The 24,642-nt window shown below is 42.3% G+C and overlaps 1 protein-coding gene across 1 annotated transcript in view; it reads left to right on the plus strand.

The window, feature by feature from the left end:
* The first annotated feature begins 786 nt into the window (after positions 1-786).
* Positions 787-24,642, plus strand: part of TMEM38A (transmembrane protein 38A) — a 52,360-nt gene continuing 28,504 nt past the window's right edge. The window contains exon 1 of the mRNA XM_082275451.1: positions 787-1,038. Within this exon, the coding sequence (XP_082131577.1) occupies positions 915-1,038 (124 nt within the window). The 5' untranslated portion in view covers positions 787-914. The remainder of the gene's footprint in view (positions 1,039-24,642) is intronic.

Below are 24,642 nucleotides of genomic sequence, written 5' to 3' on the forward strand. Positions count from 1 at the left end.
TAATTTAGGCTACTATACATGTTACAATCTGCTTGTACAATTCCATTTAGATCTTTCAGCAAAGATGTAGTGCAGGGGCCAGCTTGGTTGGCTACAAATTATGGGATAATTTAGGTAGGTCCTCGTGGTACATAGGTTGGAAAGATGTAAGGTTGATTGTACAGAGATTGTATGGTCAAATCGTCTACACGATCAGAAAATCAGACGAAAAAATACTGCTTTCAAAGTGATCGTACGATTATCTGATCATTCGTACACAGCTTTCGAGAGCCGATAACGACAGTTCATGCAAAGTTATCCGAAGGGACAAACACAAAAATGTTTCTTGTACGATTCCAACAAACTATTTTAGTTTAATCAGTACAGTATTTGTCCGAAAAAAAAATCACATGACCAAGACCACGCATGCTGGCAAACAAAGAAATACATTACAATACAATACAACACATTACATCACTTCCGAAGTTGTATTCTGTCGTATGAGAATTTTCGTAACTTTAGTAACCTCTTCATTTTCGATATGAGACTAGCAGGCATAAAAAAAAACTAATGATCATTTGTCCAATATTCCCATCGTGGGTACTAGGCTTTAGTTTGGATAGTATTCCAATATGAGCATTTGGGAAATGAATACAGAGGACTTAAAGGAGGGTTTTACTTAGACGACGAGGAAGTCCAGCTCGTAGTTCTAATTGTATTCTATTTTCCTGTCCTCCCAAGCAGCAGAAGAGGAGGGGCCTGCTTCTCTCAGTCAGCTAAATATAGTGATGGCAGAGGAGGTTTTATTTTTGCAGTAGTAGAGGTGGGCGTAGGGAAGGGGACACCCATACGGTCTGCTTGTCATCCAGCACAGATCCCTGTACAGCGTGCTGTCACTTCATCTGTAAGGCCAGTCTGGGACGTATTGGGGCACCATGGAGCTGCTGTCATCTCTCAGCCTGGAGGATCTGGCTGTATCCTTCTCCAAGCTGCCTGTCTTCCCTCTCTTCGATGTGGCTTATTTTATCATCTCCATCCTATACCTGAAGTATGAGCCAGGTGGGTGTCTGGTTTAGCGCTGCTCCTGCAATTGTTTTAGTTTTATTTGCTGCATATCCTCCCATTGTTCTCAGTACTATTTTATATAGAATAGTATACTGAAGAGGCTGAGGTTGGAATGTGCTTCAGGTGAATGCATCTCTATAGTTTACCTTTTAAGGATAAAAAAAAGGGGGATTTACTAAAATTGGAGCAGACAGAATGTGACGCAGCTGCGCATGGCAACCAATCACCTTTAGCTTTAACGTGTTCAATTGAAGTGGTATTAAACCCAAAAACTAAATTGGATTACATTCTATTACCAGTTCTTGGATGTGGTGGCTGCATCAGTTTTCTCTCCTTTGATTTTAGTCTAATATTCCTAACAGACCAAGCTGTCCAACAAAAGTAAGGGTTCAGACAAAGCATTGAAAGTGTAAGGCCTTGTGAGACTTGTCCTGCGATTTTAGGACTGCAAAGTCGCATGACAAATTGTTCTCCATGATTTTCAATAAGTAGCGTTCATATCTGTGCGACTTCAAGTTGCAATGACTTCAAAGCAGTCCCTGCACTACTTTGGTCCCATTTTAATGTGTTTTGAGGTCCATAGACATAGGCATTGCTTCAAGTCCAGTTAAAATCACGGCAATAAATAATAAATAAAAATTGCTGCAATATCGTGCAACTTTTAGGTCGCACAAGTGTGAAAGGGGACTTACTAAACCCACAACAGTAACGCCCCTATCACACTTGTGCAACCTAAAAGTCGTGCGATTTTACTGTGATTTTGTCACAATTTCTTTGCCGCGATTTTGCCTGGACTTAAAACAATGCCCATGTCTATGGACCAAAGTAGTGCAGGGACTACTTTGAAGTAGTTGCGACTTGAAGTCGTACAGATATGAACAGTATTCATTGGAAATCATGGAGTATGACTTGTTATGCGACTTTGCAGTCCAAAATCGCAGGACAAGTCGCACAAGTGTGAAAGGGGCCTAAAATCAGTGTGTATATTCAGTAAAGCATGCTTGTTACACTCACTGTGGAACCTAAGAGGTTAATCCTCTGCATTGTGTAAAAAGACTGTTTGATTCTGTCTTCTCTGATCCTCCCCTTCTTCCACAGTCCCCAATCCATCTCCTAATAGAACAGAGCCTTGGGGGCAAACTGCACATGACATGCTCAGTTCGGTGTGTATTGCTAGAGAGTTTTACATTTATCTTGGGAGAGTGCATGTGATCAGCACAGGACCAATCAGCACTGCCCAGACAGAGGGTCAGGGGTCCTGCATCTTTATAGAACAATCAGGGGAGAATGAAAACTCCTCCTACAAGCTTTAAAGTGATTGTAAGAACATGGTATACTTACCTCCTCTGTGCAGTTGGTTTTTCACAGAGCAGCCTGGATCCTCCTCTTCTTGGGTCCCTCGTTGCTGCTCCTAGCCCCTCCCTCCTATCGGATGCACAGCAAGCAGCTTGCTATGGGGGCACCCGAGCCGAGCTCTGTGTGTCCATTCAGACACAGAGCTGCTGCTTGGCCCCGCCCCCCTCTCTTCTGATTGGCTAACTGACTTTGACAGCTACGGGAGCTGGGTCTCAGCCAATTAGGAGGGAGGGTCCGGATGGCCGAGGGACCCATGGACATCGCTGGATAGAGATAGGGCTCGGGTCAGTATTAGGGGGTGCTTCTACACACAAAAGGCTTTTTATCTTAATGTATAGAATGCATTAAGTTAAAAAAAAACTTCTGACTCCTTTACTCAGACATTGATAGAAGTGACTGCTATATACTGCTGATGAGAAAAGGTATTTAGGAGTTTGTATTTACCAAAATAATTGCATTTCCATGTTCTGTGTCCTGGGGGAGACCAGATATAGTGAATGCAGGATTCTGGGTTTAATAACACTTTAACACTGACAGGTGTGCTTACAATGGTCAGCCTTTATTCATTTATATCAAACCTTGATCTCAAAAGGAAAGAAAAAACTGTTTCTGTAACTGCTAATAAAGTGTTAGCTGGAGTTCGGTTGTAATTTGTTAGTCAAATCCATTTAAATCTGCTAGTCTACAACTATACTCTCCCCGGACTGACAATGCTGCTGTCCAAAGGCGTCTCAATTGCTTCTCCATGGAGCACAGACATTCTAAGACAGGAAGAGGGCTACTGGCCAGATCTCCAGTTGAGAGTCAAGCAAAAAAAAAAAAATACTAAAAAAAAAATAAATAAAACTAATACAGCCACCACATTTAGGAATTGGTAGTCTGAAATATATAAAATGTTTGTTTTTGAGTTTAATACCAATTTAGCCCCGGTTCACACTTATGCGAGTGCGGGAAGGCTGCGAATTCGCAGCCTGTTCCCGCATCGCACACGCACCCCCGGCAGTTCACACTGCCATATGCGATACGCTGGGGGTGTCAATGTAATCTTAACGACACCCCCAGTTTGATCGCATATCGCAGTGCGATCGTACAGTTCGCACAGGATCGGATCGCACAAGTGTGAACCACTGTGCGATCCGATCCTGATGCGGCTTCCAAAAAGGGTCCCTGTGCGTGTTTGCTGCGGCTGCGGTGCGAATTTAGCCATACAAACTGTATGGCTAAACTCGCACCGCACAGCCGATCGCATGTAATGAAGGAGCAGTGCGCACTCGCACAAGTGTGAACCGGGGCTTAAGGTGTAAACATGAAAACTAGAAGCTTGTAGGGTGGGGCCCTGGCCCAATGATGTACAATCAGGGAGAGACTAGAGTTGGTAGCTTAAATTATACATTATATTGTATACAGGTAAGAATTAGAGACAGCTTCTGTAGGCACTAGTATCAGATAATATAGCAGTTGATTTTTGTACAGTGTCACCTGGCTTGGGCCTGCATTAATGGAGAACGGCTTCCGCTGGAGAGGCAAATATTTGTAGTTATTGAAACGGTACTCTGATGCTGTTGGCACAGTGTCACCTACTGGATGGAGGAAATCTGCACCTGCGTACAAGCTAACTAGCTGCCAGACACAGCTGCTACAAATTCTGTCTGCTCCAGTTTTAGGCTCCTTTCACACGGCCGCTCCGTGTGAAAGGTCCGCTGCGGGACTTTATTTTTTTTTTTTCCACGGAGCGGATGACATTTCTGTCATCCACTCCGTGTGCCCGCATATCATCCCATCCGTTTGCGGATGATATGCGGACCTAATGTAAGTATATGGCACTGCGGATGTCAGCGGATGACACCGCTGACATCCGATTTTCCTTCCTTTCCGTTTTTTACACGGATGGAAAAATAGGGTTCTGTTCCATTCGAAAAAACGGAACAGAACTGAAAGGAGGAAAATCGGATGTCAGCGGATGGTATTCCGCTGACATCCGCAGTGCCATTCACTTACATTGATGTCCGCAAATCATCCGCAAAAAAATAGGATGATTTGCGGACACACGGAAAGCAGCGGAGCGGCCGTGTGAAAGGACCCTAAGGGCTCTTTCACACGGGCGGTCCGATCAGATCCGCCTGTCAGTTTTTTAGGCGGATCTGATCAGATCCTCCATGCAGCTCTATGGGGCAGCGGGTGTCAGCGGAGGTCACCTCCGCTGACACCCGCTGCCATCCGCATCCGATCCTGTGCTGAAATCTGGACGGATGGAAACCCTATTTTTCCATCCGTTCAGTAATCGGAGCGGAGCGGATCTGATGAGAGCGGACAAGCGGTCCGCTCTCCTCCGATCCCCCATAGAGGGCAGCGGGTGCTGAGACACCTCCCTCTCCGCTCTGCAAATCGGCGGAAGTGATGTTCATCACTCCCCGGCGGAAGTGACCCGACCTGCGTCAGCCAATCTAACGCCCTAATCTAACTTCCTCCGGCGTTAGATTGGCTGACGCAGGTCGGGTCACTTCCGCCGGGGAGTGATGAACATCACTTCCGCCGATACCGGACTGGCTGACTGGCGTCACTTCCGCCCATCGCGGATTGGCAGACGCTAGTAGCCATAGCCAACTGTACACATACCGATACTGGATTGGCAGACGAGTGTCGCTTCCGTTTACTGCGGATTGGTAGACGCTCGTCGCCATAGCCAATTACAGACGGACTGCTGCGGACTCCACGACCAGTAAGCTGATCTTTGGGGGTACTTTAGGCGTGTGAACTGCGTCTGGAATCACGCCCAGACGAAGTCTATTGAGACGAAACGTTGGCGATTCCAGACGCAACGTCCACACGCCCCTTGAAATTTTTCGCCGGCCTTCATTATCTACTACCTGGGACAGTCTGCGGGACGCCGCTCTTCCATCCCTTGTATTACCAATTGATATGCCTGTTTATTCATGCCACATTGTGAGTACCTTTTTTTAAATAAATAAGATTGTATTTTAAACGGGATCACGCTATGGGCTTCGTTTTCTCTTTCCCTACATATTCATTTATGACTACTGGAAATTATTGAGGAGATTTTACCCTGTACTGATCCCTGAACGCATTTTAAGAGGTGGTCCATCTGTACTGAATAAGTATTCATGCAACATCAGATCTTCAGTGGTCTTGATTAAAAGTTGGGAGAGGCTGACTCATTAAGTTGAGCAGCCATGGAAATCTGGTAAGCTGTTTTCCTTACCCCATCACAGAGGTGTTCCTTTCTTTCACACAATCTTGGTGCCACGGGAAGAATCCCCTCTTGGATTATTGTGCATGCGGACTTATGTATTGTTTTCACATTAATTTTTTTTGGGACTTATTCATTTGGACACCAAAAATATTTTTTCCCTTTTTTTCTATTTGCACATTATTGTGATTATTAGTTGTTTATTCATTTGGACACTATTCATCATTATTGTGATTTATATTTTTAGCGCTACACTTTTATGTTCTATTATCATTTTAGGAGCTGTGCAATAAAAAAATTCCTGCTTGCTGAATCTTTGATGTGCTTTCATCAAAACACACATTATGTAGAGTACAATGATAATGCATAAAAAAACACATGTAACTCGCAGCTAAAATGCAACATGCCTAAAGTGCACTGCACAGCGGCAAATGGCAGTGAAATGTGCTATATTCTTTTACTGCACACAAGATCTTTAAACTCTTTTAATGGGTAAAGGGGGTTAGGGAGGGCCGCGGTGCCTTTACTATAGTTAGTTGGAGCATAAATATGCAGGCTGGGTTTGCAAGAAAATGTATTGGTGGACCGAGGAAAATAACTCTTTCAAACCCAGTCATCCCCCCCCCCCCCTTTAACTCAGTTGACCAATAAATAAATGAAGAACTGAATTTTATCTAAATCCACCATAAGGATTTGTTTAAACATGCGACCAGGGGGCAGAAAAAATAGGCGCTTGAGCCACGTTTTTACTGCCCTCCTCCCGACCACCATTTAACTCAACACAGCAGCTGGACGGGGTTGCACAAATGCTGCAGCTGCAGCAAAAATGATCCCCCCCCCCCCGTTGCATTCAGCCCTAATGCAGCCCATGGATGATTCAATTTTCTTTCCTTCTACCTGTGGTGGTGAAAATCGTTAGATTCCCCCATCAACACAGTCGGAATTGTGTGTTCTGCTGACAGGGGAGAGAACGGGGAGTCTTCCTGGCTGGCAGAACACAATGATCACTGTTAGCGGCTTTAACTACTGGCAGTAATTGCATGTAAAAAACAGGCTGGTTGACCCCAAGTTGATTGATGGATCGACTTGGGTATAATCAGCTTGTCCATACATGGATCCAATCTCAGCTGGTCTCTGCTGAATCAGGCTGGGTTTACACCTAAATCAGATGTGGCTCACAGCAGGGGTCCGGTGCGTCCAGGTTCTCCATTTCAGGGACGAATCAGGCCCGAATTTTTGCCTGAATTTGGACCTGATACGGAGCCAAAGACACACAGGACCCCTGTGTAATGTGCTTCGTGGCCGCTCCGGAGATGTGTGAACCCGCTCCATTGAGAACCGTACACACTCTCCTGTCATGTGAATTGCATAGTTGCCAACATTTGAAAAAAATTTCCAGGGACACTTTGCAGCACAGCTATCAGTTACCTACCACACCCACTTCCCTGAAGCTCCGCCCACTCCACATAATTAATCTCCGCCTACTTATCAGATTATAGAGTCTACTCAATATAGAGAGAATTACAGGAAATTAAAAAGGGAATTTCAAACTTAAGGCCACAGTAGCAGAGTTGGAATAATTCTCCCATTCAGCTGCACTACTTCTGCGTAACATTGACGGGCAGCCCGATTAACAGGCGCTTCCAGGGACAATGTAAATTACCTGGGACAGGCTCCTATTTCCTGGGACTGTCCCTGCAAAAACGGGACAGTTGGCAAGTATGGAATTGGATGTTCAGTGTCTTCAGTGTTTATTACTGAAGACCTCTGAGTACGTATCAGGAACAACTTTAGTGCAAATGGCCTAGTATAAACAGATGTCAAGCAAGTCATTTTACACACTAGAGCAGGGGTCCTCAAGCTACGGCCCTCCAGCTGTTGTGGAACTACACATCCCATGAGGCATTGTAAAACTCTAACAATCACAGACATGACTAGGCATGATGGGAATTGTAGTTCCTGAACAACTGGAGGGCCATAGTTTGAAGACCCCTGCACTACACAATTTCTATATATTTGTGTGCTTTCCATTGACCAGTGCCCAATGACGTTAAGCCAACCACAGTGCAGCAGAACAACACTATTATTATTTATTATGTGCATAGAGAGGATATATTAAATACAGAATTGGAAAGACAAGGCAATCCACATCAAGCCTCCTTCAGCATTAGCTGATTTCTCACGTACTGGAGATGTCCTTCACTTATATTCAGTGCTGTTCCTTTCTATTTTCTGCTCTGTGATGCAGTTAGTGGATACCGGATCTGACATGGCTGAAAGCACATGAAAAACATGCTTTATTTGCAAAGCCCAAGCCATTCACTTTGTTCAATGACATTCAGATATCATGTATACAAGCCCTTAACCACTTAAGGACCGAGCCTATTTTTGACACATTTTGTTCACAAGTTAAAATCAGTATTTTTTCCTAGAAAACAACTTAGAACCCCCAAACATTATATATATTATTTTAGAAAAGACTCTGGAGAATAAAATGTCGGTCATTGCAATCATTTTTGTCACGCGGTATTTGCGCAGCGGTCTATAAAGCGCCATTTTTTTGGAAAAATTTTGAAAAATCACATTTCACTGCATTTAAAAAATACTAAACAGTAAAGTTAGCCCATTTTTTTTGTATATTGTGAAAGAACATGTCACGCCGAGTAAATAGATACCCAACATGTTACGGTTTAAAATTGCGCCCCCCCGTGGGATGTCGACAAACTACGGTCAGTAGAGATCTCAATCTGCGACGCTTTAAATTTATTTAACGGTTACCAGTTTAGAGGTAGAGTGTAGCTCTTTTTTTAAAATTATTGCTCACACTCTGGCGATCGCGGCGATACCTCACATGTGTGGTTTGAACAGCGATTTCATTTGCGGCTCGACTTGCGTATACGTTTTTTTTTGTGCGCGAGCTAACGGTGACGGGGGCGGCTAAATTTTTTTTTTTTTTTCCCATTTATTTTATTTATTTTTTTAACTTTATTACAGTTTTAAAAAAAAAAAAAATCTGATCACTTTTATTGCTGTCACAAGCAATGTAAACATCCCTTGTGACAGCAATATGTCGTGACAGGTACACTTTATGGAGGGATCGAGGGTCTAAAAGACCCTAGACCCCTCCACTACACTTCCCTGTATGCAAAATGCCAAAAACGGCGTTTTTGCATACAGCCGATTTTCAAATTTGCCGCCTTTTGCGGCACAGTAACCCGGAAGTGACGTCATGGACGCCGCCTCCGGGTTACGTCAACGGAGCCCCGATCGATGCTGTTTCCGGCATTCATCGGGACTCCATCCAGCCGGCGGTAGAACTCCAGCCGTCCCAGACATGTTGGTTTTGCATAGGTCAGGAAATAGCCTTCTTATTCCAGTGTCCCCATTGTGGAGATACAGAGAGTAACGATATCTTGTCAGTGGGGACACAGACAATATCCTGAAGGTGGTCCTGACCATTCTTCACCTAACTAGATAAAGTGCTTTACTGCCATCAGTAGGGACCTTCTCCTTACTGACTGTCTCGGGAACACAATTAGAAATTAGGGAAATCTCCCAAACAGAGAATATGACAGGAATACCATCCTGGCAGGGATTATAATCCCATTCCAAATCCATACAAAGCTAAATAGTTTGCTTGGAGTTCAACTACTATTATTATTATACAGGATTTATATAGTGCCAACAGTTTGCGCAGTGCTTTACTATATGAGGGAAGACAATACAGTTACAATACAATTCAATACAGGAGGAATCAGAGGACCCTGCTCGTTAGAGCTTACAATCGAGAAGGGAGGGACAAGTGAAACAAAAGGCAATAACTGTGGGGGATGAGTTGATGGAGAAAATGGAAGTATGGTTGTTAGATGTGGGTAGGATAGGATTCTCTGAAGAGGAGGGTTTTCAGGGATCGTCTAAAAGCTAATGGAGTAGGAGATAAGCAGACAGATTGGGGTAAGGAGTTCCATAGGATTGGAGAGGCTCTGGAAAAGTCCTGGAGGCGAGTATGGGAGGAGTTGATGAGGGAGCTAGAGAGTAGGAGGTTTTGAGAGGATTGAAGAGAGCGATTAGGTTGGTATTTTGAGACTAGGATAGTGATGTAGCTGGGGGCTAAATTGTGGATGGCTTTGTAAGATGTTGTTAGTATACTATAAGGGCTCATTCAGGGTTATATAACTATAAGGGCTTATTCAGATAGTAAGTGAGTTTTCATCCTGTACGTACATATTTCTCCAAGACATAGCAAGGTAGCCCTGTATAAAACATTCATACATCATTTTCATTATCATTCTGAATAGTGACATGACCCTAAAATGAATGCTCTTTTATATTCTGTATTTAAACTACAACAATGGGTAACAAATCTAGCTCTAATAATCTGGGACTCCGGACTAGATTTCATAGATATCTTCACAGTAAAAAATACATTGGTCATGGGACTTTACATAAAGGAAATCAAATACAAAACATAATATAATTGGTACACATTATTACAAATTTATTGCATGGTAACAGATTTCATATTTACAGTAGTTAAACACAGTACAATTCCAGCTATAAAAAAAGAATGAGCTGCTCCATAATAAAATAATAACATAATAACAATATGAATTCATAGATAATCCTGGTGTTAGTATACATAATGTTATTTTGCAGGTGGAAAAACATAATTACATAGCATATAGCGACCAAAAGATTCCTAACATCCTATGAGTCTACGCGTTTCGTGGATCCCTGTTCACTTCATCAGGAGTAGATGCAAGAAAATTGTCAGTCAGCTCAAAAAAAAGCCCGGCAGCCTTGTAAGTAAAGGGTGCTATGGGACATCTGTCCTGGGGGGCTGTGGCAACGTAACCCACACAGACCACAGGGGCAACTGGAGTGCGGACCAAGTTTCCATAAGGTGCAAATCCATGAATTGTGTGAATTGGTGTCTAGCCAACAATTGTATATATGGACCCATCATGTAGGGAAAGGTCCACAGTGCCCACAAGCAGGTCAGTATTTCAGACACAATTTGTAGCAGAGACATTTTCGTTATTGCCCTAAAGAGTATCTAAACCCAAAAACGAAAATTGATAGCTTTGCAGCTTACCGGCCCTTAGATGTGGTGGCTGCATTCTTAACCAATTAAGCCCCGGAGGATTTGGCTGCTAAACGACCAGGGGGTATTTTGCGTTTCGGCACTGCGTGACTTTAACGGACAATTGCGCGGTCGTGCGACGCTGTACCTAAAAGAACTTGACGTCCTTTTTTTCCCACAAACAGAGCTTTCTTTTGGTGGTATTTGATCACCTGTGCGCTTTTTACTTTTTGCGCTATAAACAAAAAAAAGAGCGTAAATTTTGCAAAAATAACAATATTTTTCACATTTTTTTACATGAAATTCCCCCCAAAAAAAATGTAAAAATCAAAATTTTTTTAACATTTTCAGCCAATTTGTTTTATCCTACCTATGTTTGGTAAATAAAATCGCAAAAAGCGTATTTTTATTGGTTTGCGCAAAAGTTATCGCGTTTACTAACAAAGGGAAAGATTTTTGTCATTTTTGTTGTTTTTTTTTTTTAACGCGTAATGGCGGCGATCTGCGATTTTTTTGCGGTACTGCGACATTGCGGCGGACAGATCGGACCCTTGACTGACATTTTTGACACTTTTGGGGTTACCAGTGACATTTCTACAGTAATCAGTGCTATACATATGCACTGTTACTGTAAAAATACACTGGTAGTGAAGGGGTTAACTTTATTTAAGAGGGAGGGGCTGTGTGTTTCCCTAGGGGCGTGCTTTCTACTGTGATTGGCTGTGGCTTGAGCTGTAAGGACACTGATCAACGGTTCTACATAGTAGATCCGTCTGATCAGTGTTTTTACACCGAGGAGAATGACAGGTGGCTTGTTTACACAAGCCGCCTGACTTTCTCCCTCTCCCCCGACGATCGCCGAGTGACTGGCGGACATCGGGTCCGCCAGTCACACGCGCGGGGGGGTCCGTGACCGCGCGGGAGCGCGCCTCCGCGGGCGCTCGCTCGCTCCCCAGACCCTCCCAGGCTAGTGACGTTAATTAACGTCACTCTGCCTGGCCGGGGCTGACCGCCGCAGTAAATCTACTTGCGGCGGTCGGCAAGCGGTTAATGCTGACATTACTCATTTCCTGTCTTAGGGTGACAACCATAATGATTAGCATTGTTACCCTAGGACAGGAAGTGTGTTAGGTCTATATAGCACCGCCTCTCTCCCCCATACCAGGAGCAGCTGTTTTGTATTCCAGAGAGATAGCAGGGCAGAGAGCACAGAAAGTTATCAGCTCACAAGATTTCTGGCTGGATGAACAGCTATTTTCTGCACTTGTCAAACAGATATAATACATACTGCCAATGGTATATTAAAATTGGTTCTAAAGGCTCAAGGTTTTTTTAACCTTAATGCATTTCAATTCTGGGGGTCAGCTCCCCCCTCAGCCCCCCCTTTCCCCAGCCATTGGCTTCTGCTGCTGTCAATCACAGCCCTTAAGCCAATGAGGAGAGAGCGGGGACAGGACTGAGACACTCTGTATGTGAACAGACACACAGAGCCCAGCTCAGGAGAGAGTCTGCTTGAGTGCCCCATAGCAAGAGGCTTGCTATTAGGGGCACTCGGCAAAGGAGAGGAGCCAGGACCGCCGGGGTAGGACGTAAAAAAAAAAGAGGATCAGGGCCGCTCTGTTCAAAACCATTGCTCAGAGCAGGTGAGTATATCCTAAAAAAAGGGCAACCTAAGACAAAAAAAAAGTCTGTAGGGCTCTGTCATTTCAGATGCCAGAGATTTAAGTGAAAGCTTTTCATTTCAAGTGAATTTTTGCTTCATGTACTGCATATTCTGTCTATAAAACAGTGGCAGATTAGGTAGAATAAAAGACAGTGGTGGAACAGGTACCATTTTGAGCCATCAATGTGTCAACCTGTGAGTAATAGGACTGCTGCGAGAATCTGTGAAAATATGTAGCCCCTGCCTCTTGAAGCTCATTGAAGTCTTTCATGTTGATGACCGTAAGAAAATTGATTGTTTAAATTTGCATAAAACACCTTCAATTGGTTGAAAACTCTTACATATATTCAGTGAAGTGACTGGCCTCAGGGGATACACAGAGATGAAACAAATCCTCCTACAAATTTGTACCTCTCTATCTGCAGTCTTCTCTTCTCTACAAGTCATTCAAGGTCCATAAGTTATACAGCTTGTCTGAGCTTTCAGAAGGCAGGGGGAAGGGAGCTGAAGTTATATTGTTCAGATCTCAGTGAACCCTGATTGGACAGAAGGGACACCCCCCTTCACACAGCACACAGGAACAGAGCTGAGTCTGTCACTCACACTGTGACCTTTTGTCTATTGGTGTCAGGAAAACTTGTCAGAAGTGACTCAAGCAGATAGCAGAGGAATGAGGCAGGAGGCACAAATAACACTAGAGCTGGCGATAAATAGATGTAATCTTGGCCGGTTGAGCAGGGAGCAGAGGAGATTCGATCCATCTATGGATAGGCTGGTTGAACCCAAGTCATCATATCGATCTGTTTTTTTCTATGCAATTACTGCCGGTGGCTATGGCCACTAGCAGTGATCGTGTTTTGCTGGTCAAGAAGGCTAGCTGCTGGCAGAACACAATAGGGCCCCTGCACTCTGTGTTTTACTTAGTCATGTACATTACACACTCCTGGGCGCTGCACTCAGTGTATTTCTTATTCATGTACATTACGCACTCCTGGGCCCAGCACTCAGTGTGTTTCTTATTCATGCACATTACGCACTCCTGGTTCCTGCACTCAGTGTGTTTCTTATTTATGTACATTACACATTCCTGGGCCCAGCACTCAGTGTGTTTCTTATTCATGCACATTACGCACTCCTGGGCCCTGCACTCAGTGTGTTTCTTATTCATGTACATTACACATTCCTGGGCCCAGCACTCAGTGTGTTTCTTATTCATGCACATTACGCACTCCTGGGCCCTGCACTCAGTGTGTTTCTTGTTCATGTACATTACACATTCCTGGGCCCAGCACTCAGTGTGTTTCTTATTCATGCACATTACGCACTCCTGGGCCCTGCACTGCACTCAGCGTGTTTCCTATTCATGTACATTACGCACTCCTGGGCCCTGCACTCTGTGTGTTTCTTATTCATGCACATTACACACTCCTGGGCCCTGCACTCAGTGTGTTTTGTTATTCATGCACATTACACACTCCTGGGCCCTGTACTCAGTGTGTTTTTTATTCATGCACATTACACACTCCTGGGCCCTGCACTCTGTGTGTTATGCTCTCCTGAACTTTGCAATTGTGTGTTACACACTCATGACCCCTGCACACTGTTACTTACTTATGACCATTGAACAAGGTACATTACACATTCACGACCCTTTCATTCAGTGCGTTACTTACTCCTGACTTATGCTGCACCCTGCACAATATGCACTCCTGACCCCTGCACTTTTCATGTTAAATACTCCTAGCCCCTGCGCTCTGCACATTACACACATCCCTAAACTGATTTCTCGGAAGGAGAAGGAGGATCTGTCTGCTATAATCACAAGATCATTCAGTGGCTGTAAAACTAGAGAGCCTGAATTTGGTAACCCTGAAGGTGTTCTGAACCCTAACCAGAATATCAATATGAAAGGCAAACTGCAACAAAACTAAGGACATTGCTGGGGATAGCAGAAATTTTACCTCAAGCTCTGTGGAGACGTCTGGGAAAGGCGAGACAAACACATAGAAAAGGAATGTGATTTATACTTTATGGGACAACTAGACATGGGAGTGTAGTCATAGCTGCCGTGATTACATGGAAATTACATTTTAATTAGTTCTCAAACACTGGAGAATGAAGGATATGCTCAATAATTGCATTGATGGGTAGCATACTATACATACTAACAATAAAAACAACCTATCAATATGGCTAAATTGCAGATATTTGTCCCAAGAAGTTTGAAAAAGTATGGTCCACCTAGAGTAATGCTCATGGTCCAGCTGAGCCTACTGATGGGTGAACTCTTCTTTGCGGTTGGGGCTTGGATATGGATTGAGTTCTTCTCCACCCCCCCTTTTTTTCCCCCTGTTCCCCCCCCCCCTTTGTGTTTTATGCTTCTCCTTCCTCCCCCCTTTGTGTTTTATGCTTCTCCCTATGATGGTTGGGTGTTTTTTAAGTCTATGGAGAAGGAATTGTGTGATTAGGTACCCCCGTTAATCCTTCTCAATGCATTCTGGAAGTGTTACTATGATACATTGTGTACTTTACTCTTAAATCTTATGTGTTGGATCTGAATTGTGCAAACCTTTATGTGGTCCTGTAATTGATGTGTGAGTCATTTAATAAACCTTTATCTGTTAAAAAACCTGCAGATGTTTTTGAAAAAGAAAACTGAAAGAATCTAGTTGGGCACCATCATGTACATGTCAAAACATTAGAGGTAGTGCGGGTTATAGCTTCTAAAGAGACCAGCTTCTTAAGCCTCGTACACACGCAACGAATTTCCGCCGACCGGTCGTCCGTCTTTTGTCCAGAGTGGTGTCTGTTGGTTGGAATGTGCCTAGACTGCACACAAATTTTCCCGCACGACAGAATTCTACTTCAGAAGTGATGTCATGTGTTGGATTGCTTTCTATGTGTTCTTTAATCTCTGAGCATGCCCAGTCTTTTTCATAAGATTTTTCCCCATCGAAATCTGTACTAATGAGACGAAAATCGGACGTGTTTTGACGGAGGACAAAAATTTTAATGCCTGCACACCAGGATTTTGTCAGCCGAAAAGTCGGGGTCGGCTGTCGAAAGCACCATACTAACAATCCGAAAATCGGCAGATCGGTCGTCGGACCAAATTTCCCGGCCGAATTTCTTATCGTGTGTACGGGGCTTTAGACTTGCAGTCTGCTGTCCTTGTTTTAAACATTTTCTGTAGATATCATCTGGCCCAGCACCCAACAGGGCAAGCCAGATGCTGAACAGAAAATATTATATATAACTGGTCAGAGACGTGAGTTTATGTACCATTCACCTACATAAAATCCTGACTGCATTTCCTCTTAGCTCTGAAACGCAGTATAACTTTCAAACAAATTAAAGTGTATGTCCTGCCATTTTTTTTTAGAGTGGAGAAGGATTAGAACATCTGTCAGGTGTTTACTGCTTTCCAGTACTCTAAGCTCGATTCACATGTATGCGTTTTTAGATGCTTTTTGCAGAAACCCACTACAGTCCATTTAACGTGGTTTGCCATGGGACACGTTCACATCTGTGCTTTTTTCAGCTGCTGCATTTTTGGAAAGGGTCAGGGACTTTTTAAACACAACACGTTGCTTTTTTTGGTCCCATAGACTTCAATAGAGAAGCTTCAAAAAAGCATGTAGCGCGTTTCTGCCGCAATTTGCGTTTTTTAATCTGCCCAACAACAATTTGGCTGAAAAAAACCTAAGAAAACGCAAATCGCGGTAAAATAAAATTGCGTGTGCAAAAATGAAAAATGCACTGTAGATCGCACTAATCGCAAACTGCATAGATGTGAATCGAGTCTAGAGAGATTAAAACTTCTCCCTACTATTAGCAACACCACCCAGCCCATTTTGACAATGATTGCAGAAGTGGCAAAATCTCAAAGTGTATGTCCAGGTTGGTTTGGTTGGACATACAGTACACTGTCAGATTTTTCTATTTCTGTCCTGCTGGGAAAGAACAGTTAATTTTACTGCTAAATATGTCCTTTGCCATAGTGTGCATTTTATGGGCTACTCAAGGTAAAAGTGCCCCATAACCCAGTTTACTGTATATGACATGAATGTGTATATTGCCAATAACATTCTTTTCAATGTTGACACAACTTCTGCAATCATTGTCAAAGTGTGCTGGGTGGTGTTGCTAATAGTACAGAGAAGCAGATAAGATTAAAGGCTCCACCCTATTGAGAACACTACCATCCAGTTTAGGCAGATAAGCTCCTAGTTCCTCAAGTGGCGCCAAAGTTACAGGTTTTTTTTTTAACTGAAAACTCAGAAGCTTCCCATACACAGTCAAACTGTTGCATGGTTTAAATTTGTTTGTTAAAATTACGTTACATAAAAAAAGAACACAAAAATTGTAAAACCAAATCATAATAAATGCAGTGGTGCATTTACATCTGAGTGACTAAAATGCACTGGCTTTAAAGTCAGAAGTATTTTTTTTATCTCAATGCATTCTATGCATTAAGATAAAACAAAAACCTTCTGTGTGCAGTGCCCCCCCCCCAGCCCCGCTTATACTTACCTGAGTCCCATCTCTATCCAGCAATGGTGCACGAGAGTCCTGACTTACCTTGACTCCCCTCCTCATTGACTATGCTGCTGTCAATAAAAGTCAGTGAGCCAAAAAAGGAGAGAGAGGGGGTGGAGCCAAAGCGAGGCTCTGTGTCTGAAGAGCTGCTTTCTGTGGGGGCACTGGGCACGAGGGAGGGGCCAGAAGCACCAGTGAGGGACCCGAGAAGAGGAGGATCTGGACTGCTCTGTGCAAAAACCAACTACACAGAGCAGATAAGTATAACATGTTTGTTATTTTTAAATAAAAAAAAAAAAGAGACTTTAGTGTCACTTTAACCACTTTCTGACTGCTCACTGTGCTACTACTGCGGCATGCGGCACAGTGGCAGCCCTGTGTCCAGAGACATAGACCTACGTCACTGGACTTCTGCCTGTCTAGGCAGTGCGCACGCGCCGCCGGGGGCTCGCTCCCGCTGTGTTTAGACACAGTGGGAGTCGGGCCGGATCACCGTCTCTCCTCCCCAATCGTCGGGGAAAGAGTGAGAAGATCCGCCCGCTTGTGTAAACAAAGCTGGCAGATCTTCTCTGTGACAGACAGGGACCGATTACAGGATTCAGCATAGCTGAACCTGCGATCTCTGTTTCTGTCACAGAACCCTCTCCCCCACACACATCAGTAAGCATGAGCCACACATTTAACCCCTTGATCACCAACAGTGTTAACCCCTTCCCTGCCAGTGTCATTATTACAGTAACAGTGCATATTTTTAGCACTGATTACTGTAGTAATGTCACTGGTCCCCCCAAAAGTGTCAAAAATGTCAGTTAGGGATCCGATCTTTCCGTCGCAATGTCACAGTCCTGCAAAAAATTGCAGATCGCCGCCATTACTAGTAAACAAAAAAAAAACATTAAAAATGACAAATCTTTCCCATAGTTAGTAAACGCGATAACTTTTGCGCTTATTGTAATTTTTATTTACCAAAAATATGTAGCAGAAAACAAATTGGCCTAAAATGTTAAAAAATTTAGATTTTTACATTTTTTTCGGAATGTTATATATAAAAATGTGAAAAGTATTGTTTTTTTTTTTCAAAATTGTCACTCTTTTTTTCAAAAATTAAAAATCGCACAGGTGATCAAATACCATCAAAAGAAAGCTCTATTTGTGGGGAAAAAAAGAACGTAAATTTAATTTGGGTACAGCTTTGCACGACCGCGCAATTGTCTGTTAAAGTAACGCAGTGCCGAATCGCAAAATATGGCCTGGTCAGGAAGAGGGTAAAATCTTCTGGTCTTAAAGTGTATAAAAATACGCTCATTGAGAATGTTTTTTCAAAGACATGTAGCTAAATACATTTTGGCCTAAATATATGACAAAAATTGAATATATTGGATATTTTTTAACAGTCAAAGTAGAAAATGTCAATTTTTCGCAAAATTTTCACTTTTTTTATTAATATAGCAAAAAATAAAAAGCGCAGAGGTGATCAAATACCACCAAAAGAAAGCTCTGTTTGTGGGGAAAAAAAGGACGTAAATTTAGTTTGGATACAGCATTGAATGACCGCGCAATTGTCAGTTAAATTCACGCAATTCCAAGTTGAAAAAAGTGGCCTGGTCATTGAGCAGCAAAATCCACCGGTCTTAAAGTGGTTAAAGCTAGGTTCACATATATGCGAATTGGATGCGGTTTTCTTCGCTTCCAATTCGCATGGCAGGCGAGTGCGACATGGAGTCGGTTCACACCGGTCTGGGGCACCCAAGGTCTGGATTGCAGAAGGGTCCTGTGCGTCTTTGGGTCCAGTTCAGGACCCGAATCAGTGAACAGACACGCACCAGACCACCAGGCCGCTAGGGTTTCCTCCTCATCCCTTTAATCCAGGACACATATTAATTACACAGGTTCTGAGGCTAATATAATGCACATAATGCACCAAGTGAGTTTAATTACCACCTTAGTCAGCCACAGAACCTGTGTAATTAATGTGTCCTGGATTAAAGGGATGAGGTGGCAACCCTAGCGGCCACATATATGCCACATATATATGTGAAGCTGATCTTAAGCCATATAAGATGTCATTAACCACTTTAGGACCGGAGGATTTTCCTGCTTTACGTCCAGGCCACTTTTTGCAACTTGGTACTGTGCGACTTTAACTGACAATTGCGCGGTCATGCAATGCCTTACCCAAACAAAATTTACGTCCTTTTTTTCCCCACAAACAGAGCTTTCTTTTGGTGGTATTTGATCACCTCTGCGCTTTTCATTTTTTGTGATATTAATAAAAAAAGAGCGACAATTTTGAAAAAATAACAATATTTTTCTACTTTGACAGTTAAAAAATATCCAATATATTCAATTTTTGTCATATATTTAGACCAAAATATATTTAGCTACATGTCTTTGACAAAAAAATTCTCAATGAGCATATTTTTTAACCGCTTTAAGACCGGAAGATTTTACCCCATTCCTGACCAGGCCATATTTTGCGATTCGGCACTGCGTTATTTTAAAGGACAATTGCACAGTCGGGCGATGCTATACCCAAATTAAATGTATTCCATTTTTTTCCCCACAAACAGAGCTTTCTTTTGGTGGTGTTTGATCACCTGTGCGATTTTTACTTTTTGCGCTATAAACAAAAAAAGAGCGACAATTCTTAAAAAATAACAATATTTTTAATATTTTTTATATGAAATTCCCCCCGAAAAAATGTAAAAATCAATTTTTTTTAACATTTTAGGCAATTTGTTTTCTGCTATATATGTTTGGTAAAAAAAAAATCACAATAAGCGCATTTTGATTGGTTTGCGCAAAAGTTATCGCAGCTACTAACTACGGGAAAGATTTATGTCATTTATGTCATTTTTATTGTTTTTTTTTTTTTTAACGAGTAATGGCGGCGATCTGCGATTTTTTTGTGGGACTGCGACATTGCGGCAGACAGATAGGACCCTTGACTGACATTTTTGACACTTTTGGGGGGACCAGTGACATTACTACAGTAATCAGTGCTATAAATATGCACTGTTACTGTAATAATGACATTGGCAGGGAAGGGGTTAACTTTATTGGTGATAAAGGGGTTAAATGTATGCCTGGTGCTTACTGACGTGTGTGGGGAGAGGGGACTGTGTGACACAGGCACAGATCGCAGGTTCAGCTATGCTGAATCCTGTAATCTGTCCCTGCCTGTCACTTAGGAGATCCGCCCGCTTTGTTTACACAAGCTGGCGGATTTCCTGACTCGATCCCCGACGATCGGGGAAGAGCGGCGGTGATCACCGCCTCTCCTCCCCTGGCCCAACTCCCGCTGTGTCTGAATACAGCAGGAGCTAGCCTCTGGTGGCGCGCATGCGCCGCCCACAAGGGGAGGAGTCCAGTGACGTAGGTCTACGTCGCTGGACTGAAACGAGCTACTTTGCCGCAGTACGCTCCATGTGAGCGGTCGGCAAGTGGTTAAAGAAGCATTAATCCCAAAACCAAAACAGCAATATACTGAAGCTTACCAATCATTAGATTGTTTTTGACCTGGTGATCCAGTCAGTAACATACCTCCTGTGGTGCCTATACTCTGGAAGAAGGAACAACAGAGACACCCTTTGACTACAACATTGTCAGTCTGGGGGGATGGGAGAAATGTATTAGTAGATTTAGATACACAGTTTTGTTCCTTTTGGGAAAGCGATTTTACATAAACAAATAACAGCTGATCATTGTGGACACCCCTGTCATTGGCACATGGTTTATCCTAACCCTCTAACTGCTACATGTGTAGGCTTGTTCTATTGAAAAACATCAGATGTACTGGCCCAATCACCAGGTAAAAATAAAAGAAAGAAAGTTTAAAAAAAGAAAATGAATGCAGCAATTAGTTTTAAGAATTTGTAAAAGGCAATATAATAAATGTTTGCTTTTGGGTTTATTACTGCTTTAATACAGCAAAAACTTTTGCAAAGTTTTGAAAATTTTCACATGCATTTTAAAGGGGTTGTAAAGGTTTTTTTTTTTTTTCTAATACAAATAAAATACATTAGAGATGAGCCATACACTATATGCAGTTGTGTAATAAAATACAGATCCCTTCTGTGAAACACTCTGTCCCATTTTGCTGTACACCTTAATTTCCGGAATGTAGCATTTACAGGGGGACACCGCTGAGTCCATGTCCTACTCCACCAGTCCAGCTTTCCTCTGTTAACTCATTCCCAGTGACAGAATGGGGTTCCACCACCATGCACTAAGCGTGGACCTCATGTTTGCCCTAATTAACTTCTTTAACAATCCGTACCATGCAACTAGGTTCATGGGGTCTCTGGACCGCGGGTTCGGTCCTGATTGAGTTTGGGAAACCGACCACTAGAGAGGAAGCCAGAGCACCAACCCCCTCACTACCAGAGGACCTGTCACCTATGCCTAGTACTACTCCCCTCTGTCTGGCTGCTTTGCATTCACACTAGTTCATGGTTACCCGTAGCAACTACATTCCCTCCTCTACCTTCTGTGTTGAGTTAACCCTTCATGGTAGCCTTCCTTTCCTTTCTCTTCAACCCCGTAAGTGCTTATTAAGCCCTGTTCTTCTAGTTACGCCACGTACCACTGTGCACCCCTTTATAAATAACTTTAGACCAGGCTTTTGAATGGTTAACAGTTTTACTGAGATAATATCCTCCAAGTACACAAAGTTCTCCTCTAGCTAGTCCCAGGCTGTTTAGGCATTCCTTTCCAGGTAGCACTCCATAACTGGTAGAGCCCTTTAATGGTGGTTTCCTGTGCAGGGTGCTCCTGGGTTGCTGTTGGTTAAATCTTCAAAGATGGAATTCTTTCCACTTTCCCATGCAATCCCTGCTTCCCCCTCTCCTGAGTCCATCATTCCCCTATTTATATGTACCACAGGGCGGAGGGCAGAACCCAGAAAAGCCCAGGAAAAATTAGAACGTGCATTAAGCCTTCCCAACCTGGGCAGCCCAGCACTAAAATTGACATCTGCCTATATGCCCACTTGCATTTGCATTCGAGCATGGGGGATAGGAGCTCTTTTACTGTTTTTTAATTATTTTTATTTACTTTTGCACTTTTAACATTAGTTTTTTTTTTTTTCATTTAACTTTATTGCTATCACATGCTTTGGGCAGTGAAAGGTACTCTCTAATAGACCCTTGAACCCTTCTCAGCCCTCCAAGACAGCCAATGCTTTGCTGGCCAAAGAAACACAGCACCAAAACCAGTAGTGACAAAATCTTCGTTGAATCCAGGTTCATCTGTCACAGAGGAGATGGAAAAATGGATGTTCCCTCTATCCTTTGTGCACATCCAACCTGACTGCTTACAGTGGTCCCTGGCTCTCAGGCGGAACGGTAGGAATGTTGGAGGTGGTGGAAGAGGAAGCCTGCTTGTGAGTACTGTAACCATGATGGGCACCTGTACAGCCGCTTGGATCACTTTTACAGTGAAGCCTATAACAGGCTATAAAAAATGATACCAGTGTCATGGCTGCAGCTGCATTTTTCTTAAAGACGGCAAGGCCTTCTCTCATTGGATGCAGTGGAGATCGTGGCATCACTGCCCTGCCTCTCCACTTTGTTCAATCAGAGAATGCCTTGCAATAATTGAGAAAAATGCAAGGCATTGGCGCCCGTGCTGAGCGAACATACCCCCCTTTCCCCTCTGCCTTGATTGCTATGCAGCAGGCCAGCTTGTGGCATGGGCAGAGATGTATAGTAACTAAGTAGAACTACTTCACTACTGTACTTAAGTACCGAAAGGCGGTTTCTGTACTTTTCTGGAGTAGAATTTTTTTCTCCTACTTCCACTTTTACTTCACTACATTTTTTCAATGATTTCAATACTTCTACTCCAATATTTTTTTTTGTCCTGCATAGTTACTCGTTACTATTATAAAAAATACCACTGCCAGAACAGTAGATGGCAGGTTTCATGAAGCTCAAAAAATGTGTATTATCAGCGCATACGAAAATAAATGCTACTGTATGTATAAATAAAAGCTGCATTTGAAATAATAAAAAACAATATGATGTTCAAACTTTTGACTTCTTTCTTTAATAACTACATAACACAGTACTTGTACTTTTACTTTCAGTACTTGAGTAGCAATTTCTTTTTCAAAAACTACTGGTACTTTTACTTTCAGTACTTGAGTAGCAACATTTTTTTAAAAACTACTTGCAATACTTAAGTACAAAAAATGTTGAATACTTTAGTACTTCTACTCAAGTCACTTTTTGATCAAGCACTTCCACTTCTACTCAAGTCACTTTTTGATCGAGCACTTCCACTTCTACTCAAGTCACTTTTTGATTGAGCACTTGTACTTTTACTCAAGTATGGGTTTCGAGTACTCTATAAAACTCTGGGCATGGGACCTGGAAGACCAAGAGTGAGGATCACTATAGCAGTGGTGACTATCAACATGATTCTCCACTTCCACAGCTATTATACAGGTATGAACTATGTATGCTTATATTGGTTTAAGCTGGACCAATGTAACTAAGCAACAGAATCCTTATCTGAAGTTCAGCTTTAGGTATTCTTGTTTTGGTCTCAAAATAATTTGAAAAAGTCATGGTAGAGAGAATTTTACATGAATTAGAATATGTATCTATGAGTTCGGTTCCTAAATAAATTACAGCTACAGGTTTTATGTATGTATGAAGTGATTGGCCTGGTAGAATACAATCTGATACGTCGCATGTTCACATCATGTTCAATATTTACTCTTGGTAACTATTTATATTTACTTATATAGACGCATAGACACCCTAATGTTAAACAACAGTGCTATGTCAACAGCATAGCATCATGCCTTACAAAGACTAAGGGCTTGGCCACATCAAGGTTACATGGATTGTTACAGAGGAATAGTAGTAGAGTAGTAGTAGATTTATTAATGACAATTTTCAAATGAAAAGTGGTACACAAAAAAGAAACTAATCTTTTGTGCATACATACATAATAAAAGCTCTTGGCACAAAACTAAATGGTTATATATATATTTTTCTTTCTATCTCTTGACAACTTGGTCTTCTCTGTTGGGTGCTATGCTGAGAATGTGTTCAATACTAGCTTTTCTTTTCTATAAAATTACTGATGGGATGCATATGCTCTTAAACTTGCTATATAGGCTTTGACCCTGATGAGAGATTTTATACTCTATAGGCAGGATGGTTTTCTGTTTAGCCTATTTTGACATATTGCCCTTGAATTGGCTTATGTTAAATTTCGTGTGCGTAAAATTTTTGCTGTAAAGAGTGTTAAAAAAAAAAGAAATGGTTATTGCTCCCTGTATTTTGAATGCTTTGTGTAGCATTTATGAAAGATGCCATTTAAAATGTCTTGAATGGCAAAATGCAGGTAAATACATTTAAAATACTGTATGTTTTCCAGTCGGGAAAGTGTGAATATTCTTCTATAGTTACAGTGATTCCATTGATCCAATGATTGCTGGAAAAACTGTTGTGACTTGTGGAACCTTGAATTTTCTGTATTATTGCTGATGCATAGCTCCCAACTGTCTCTGATTTTGAGGGAATATGCCTGATTTGGAACAAAGTCCCTCTGTCACTCTTTCCTCTTTATTTGTCCCTCATTTTGGTCTGATCTGTATAGTTGTATATAAAATGCACTTTTTATCTTTCAAAAAGTGTTTCCCAGTGCAAAACATTTCACCCAATATCTAAATGACTGCATTTGGAAATTTCAAAAGCCGGTATAAAGGAATAGTAGTGGTAGAAAATAGCACAT

Source organism: Pelophylax lessonae (genome assembly GCF_965119305.1).
Source record: "Pelophylax lessonae genome assembly, chromosome: 1".
In the NCBI taxonomy this organism is placed as follows: Eukaryota; Metazoa; Chordata; class Amphibia; order Anura; family Ranidae; genus Pelophylax; species Pelophylax lessonae.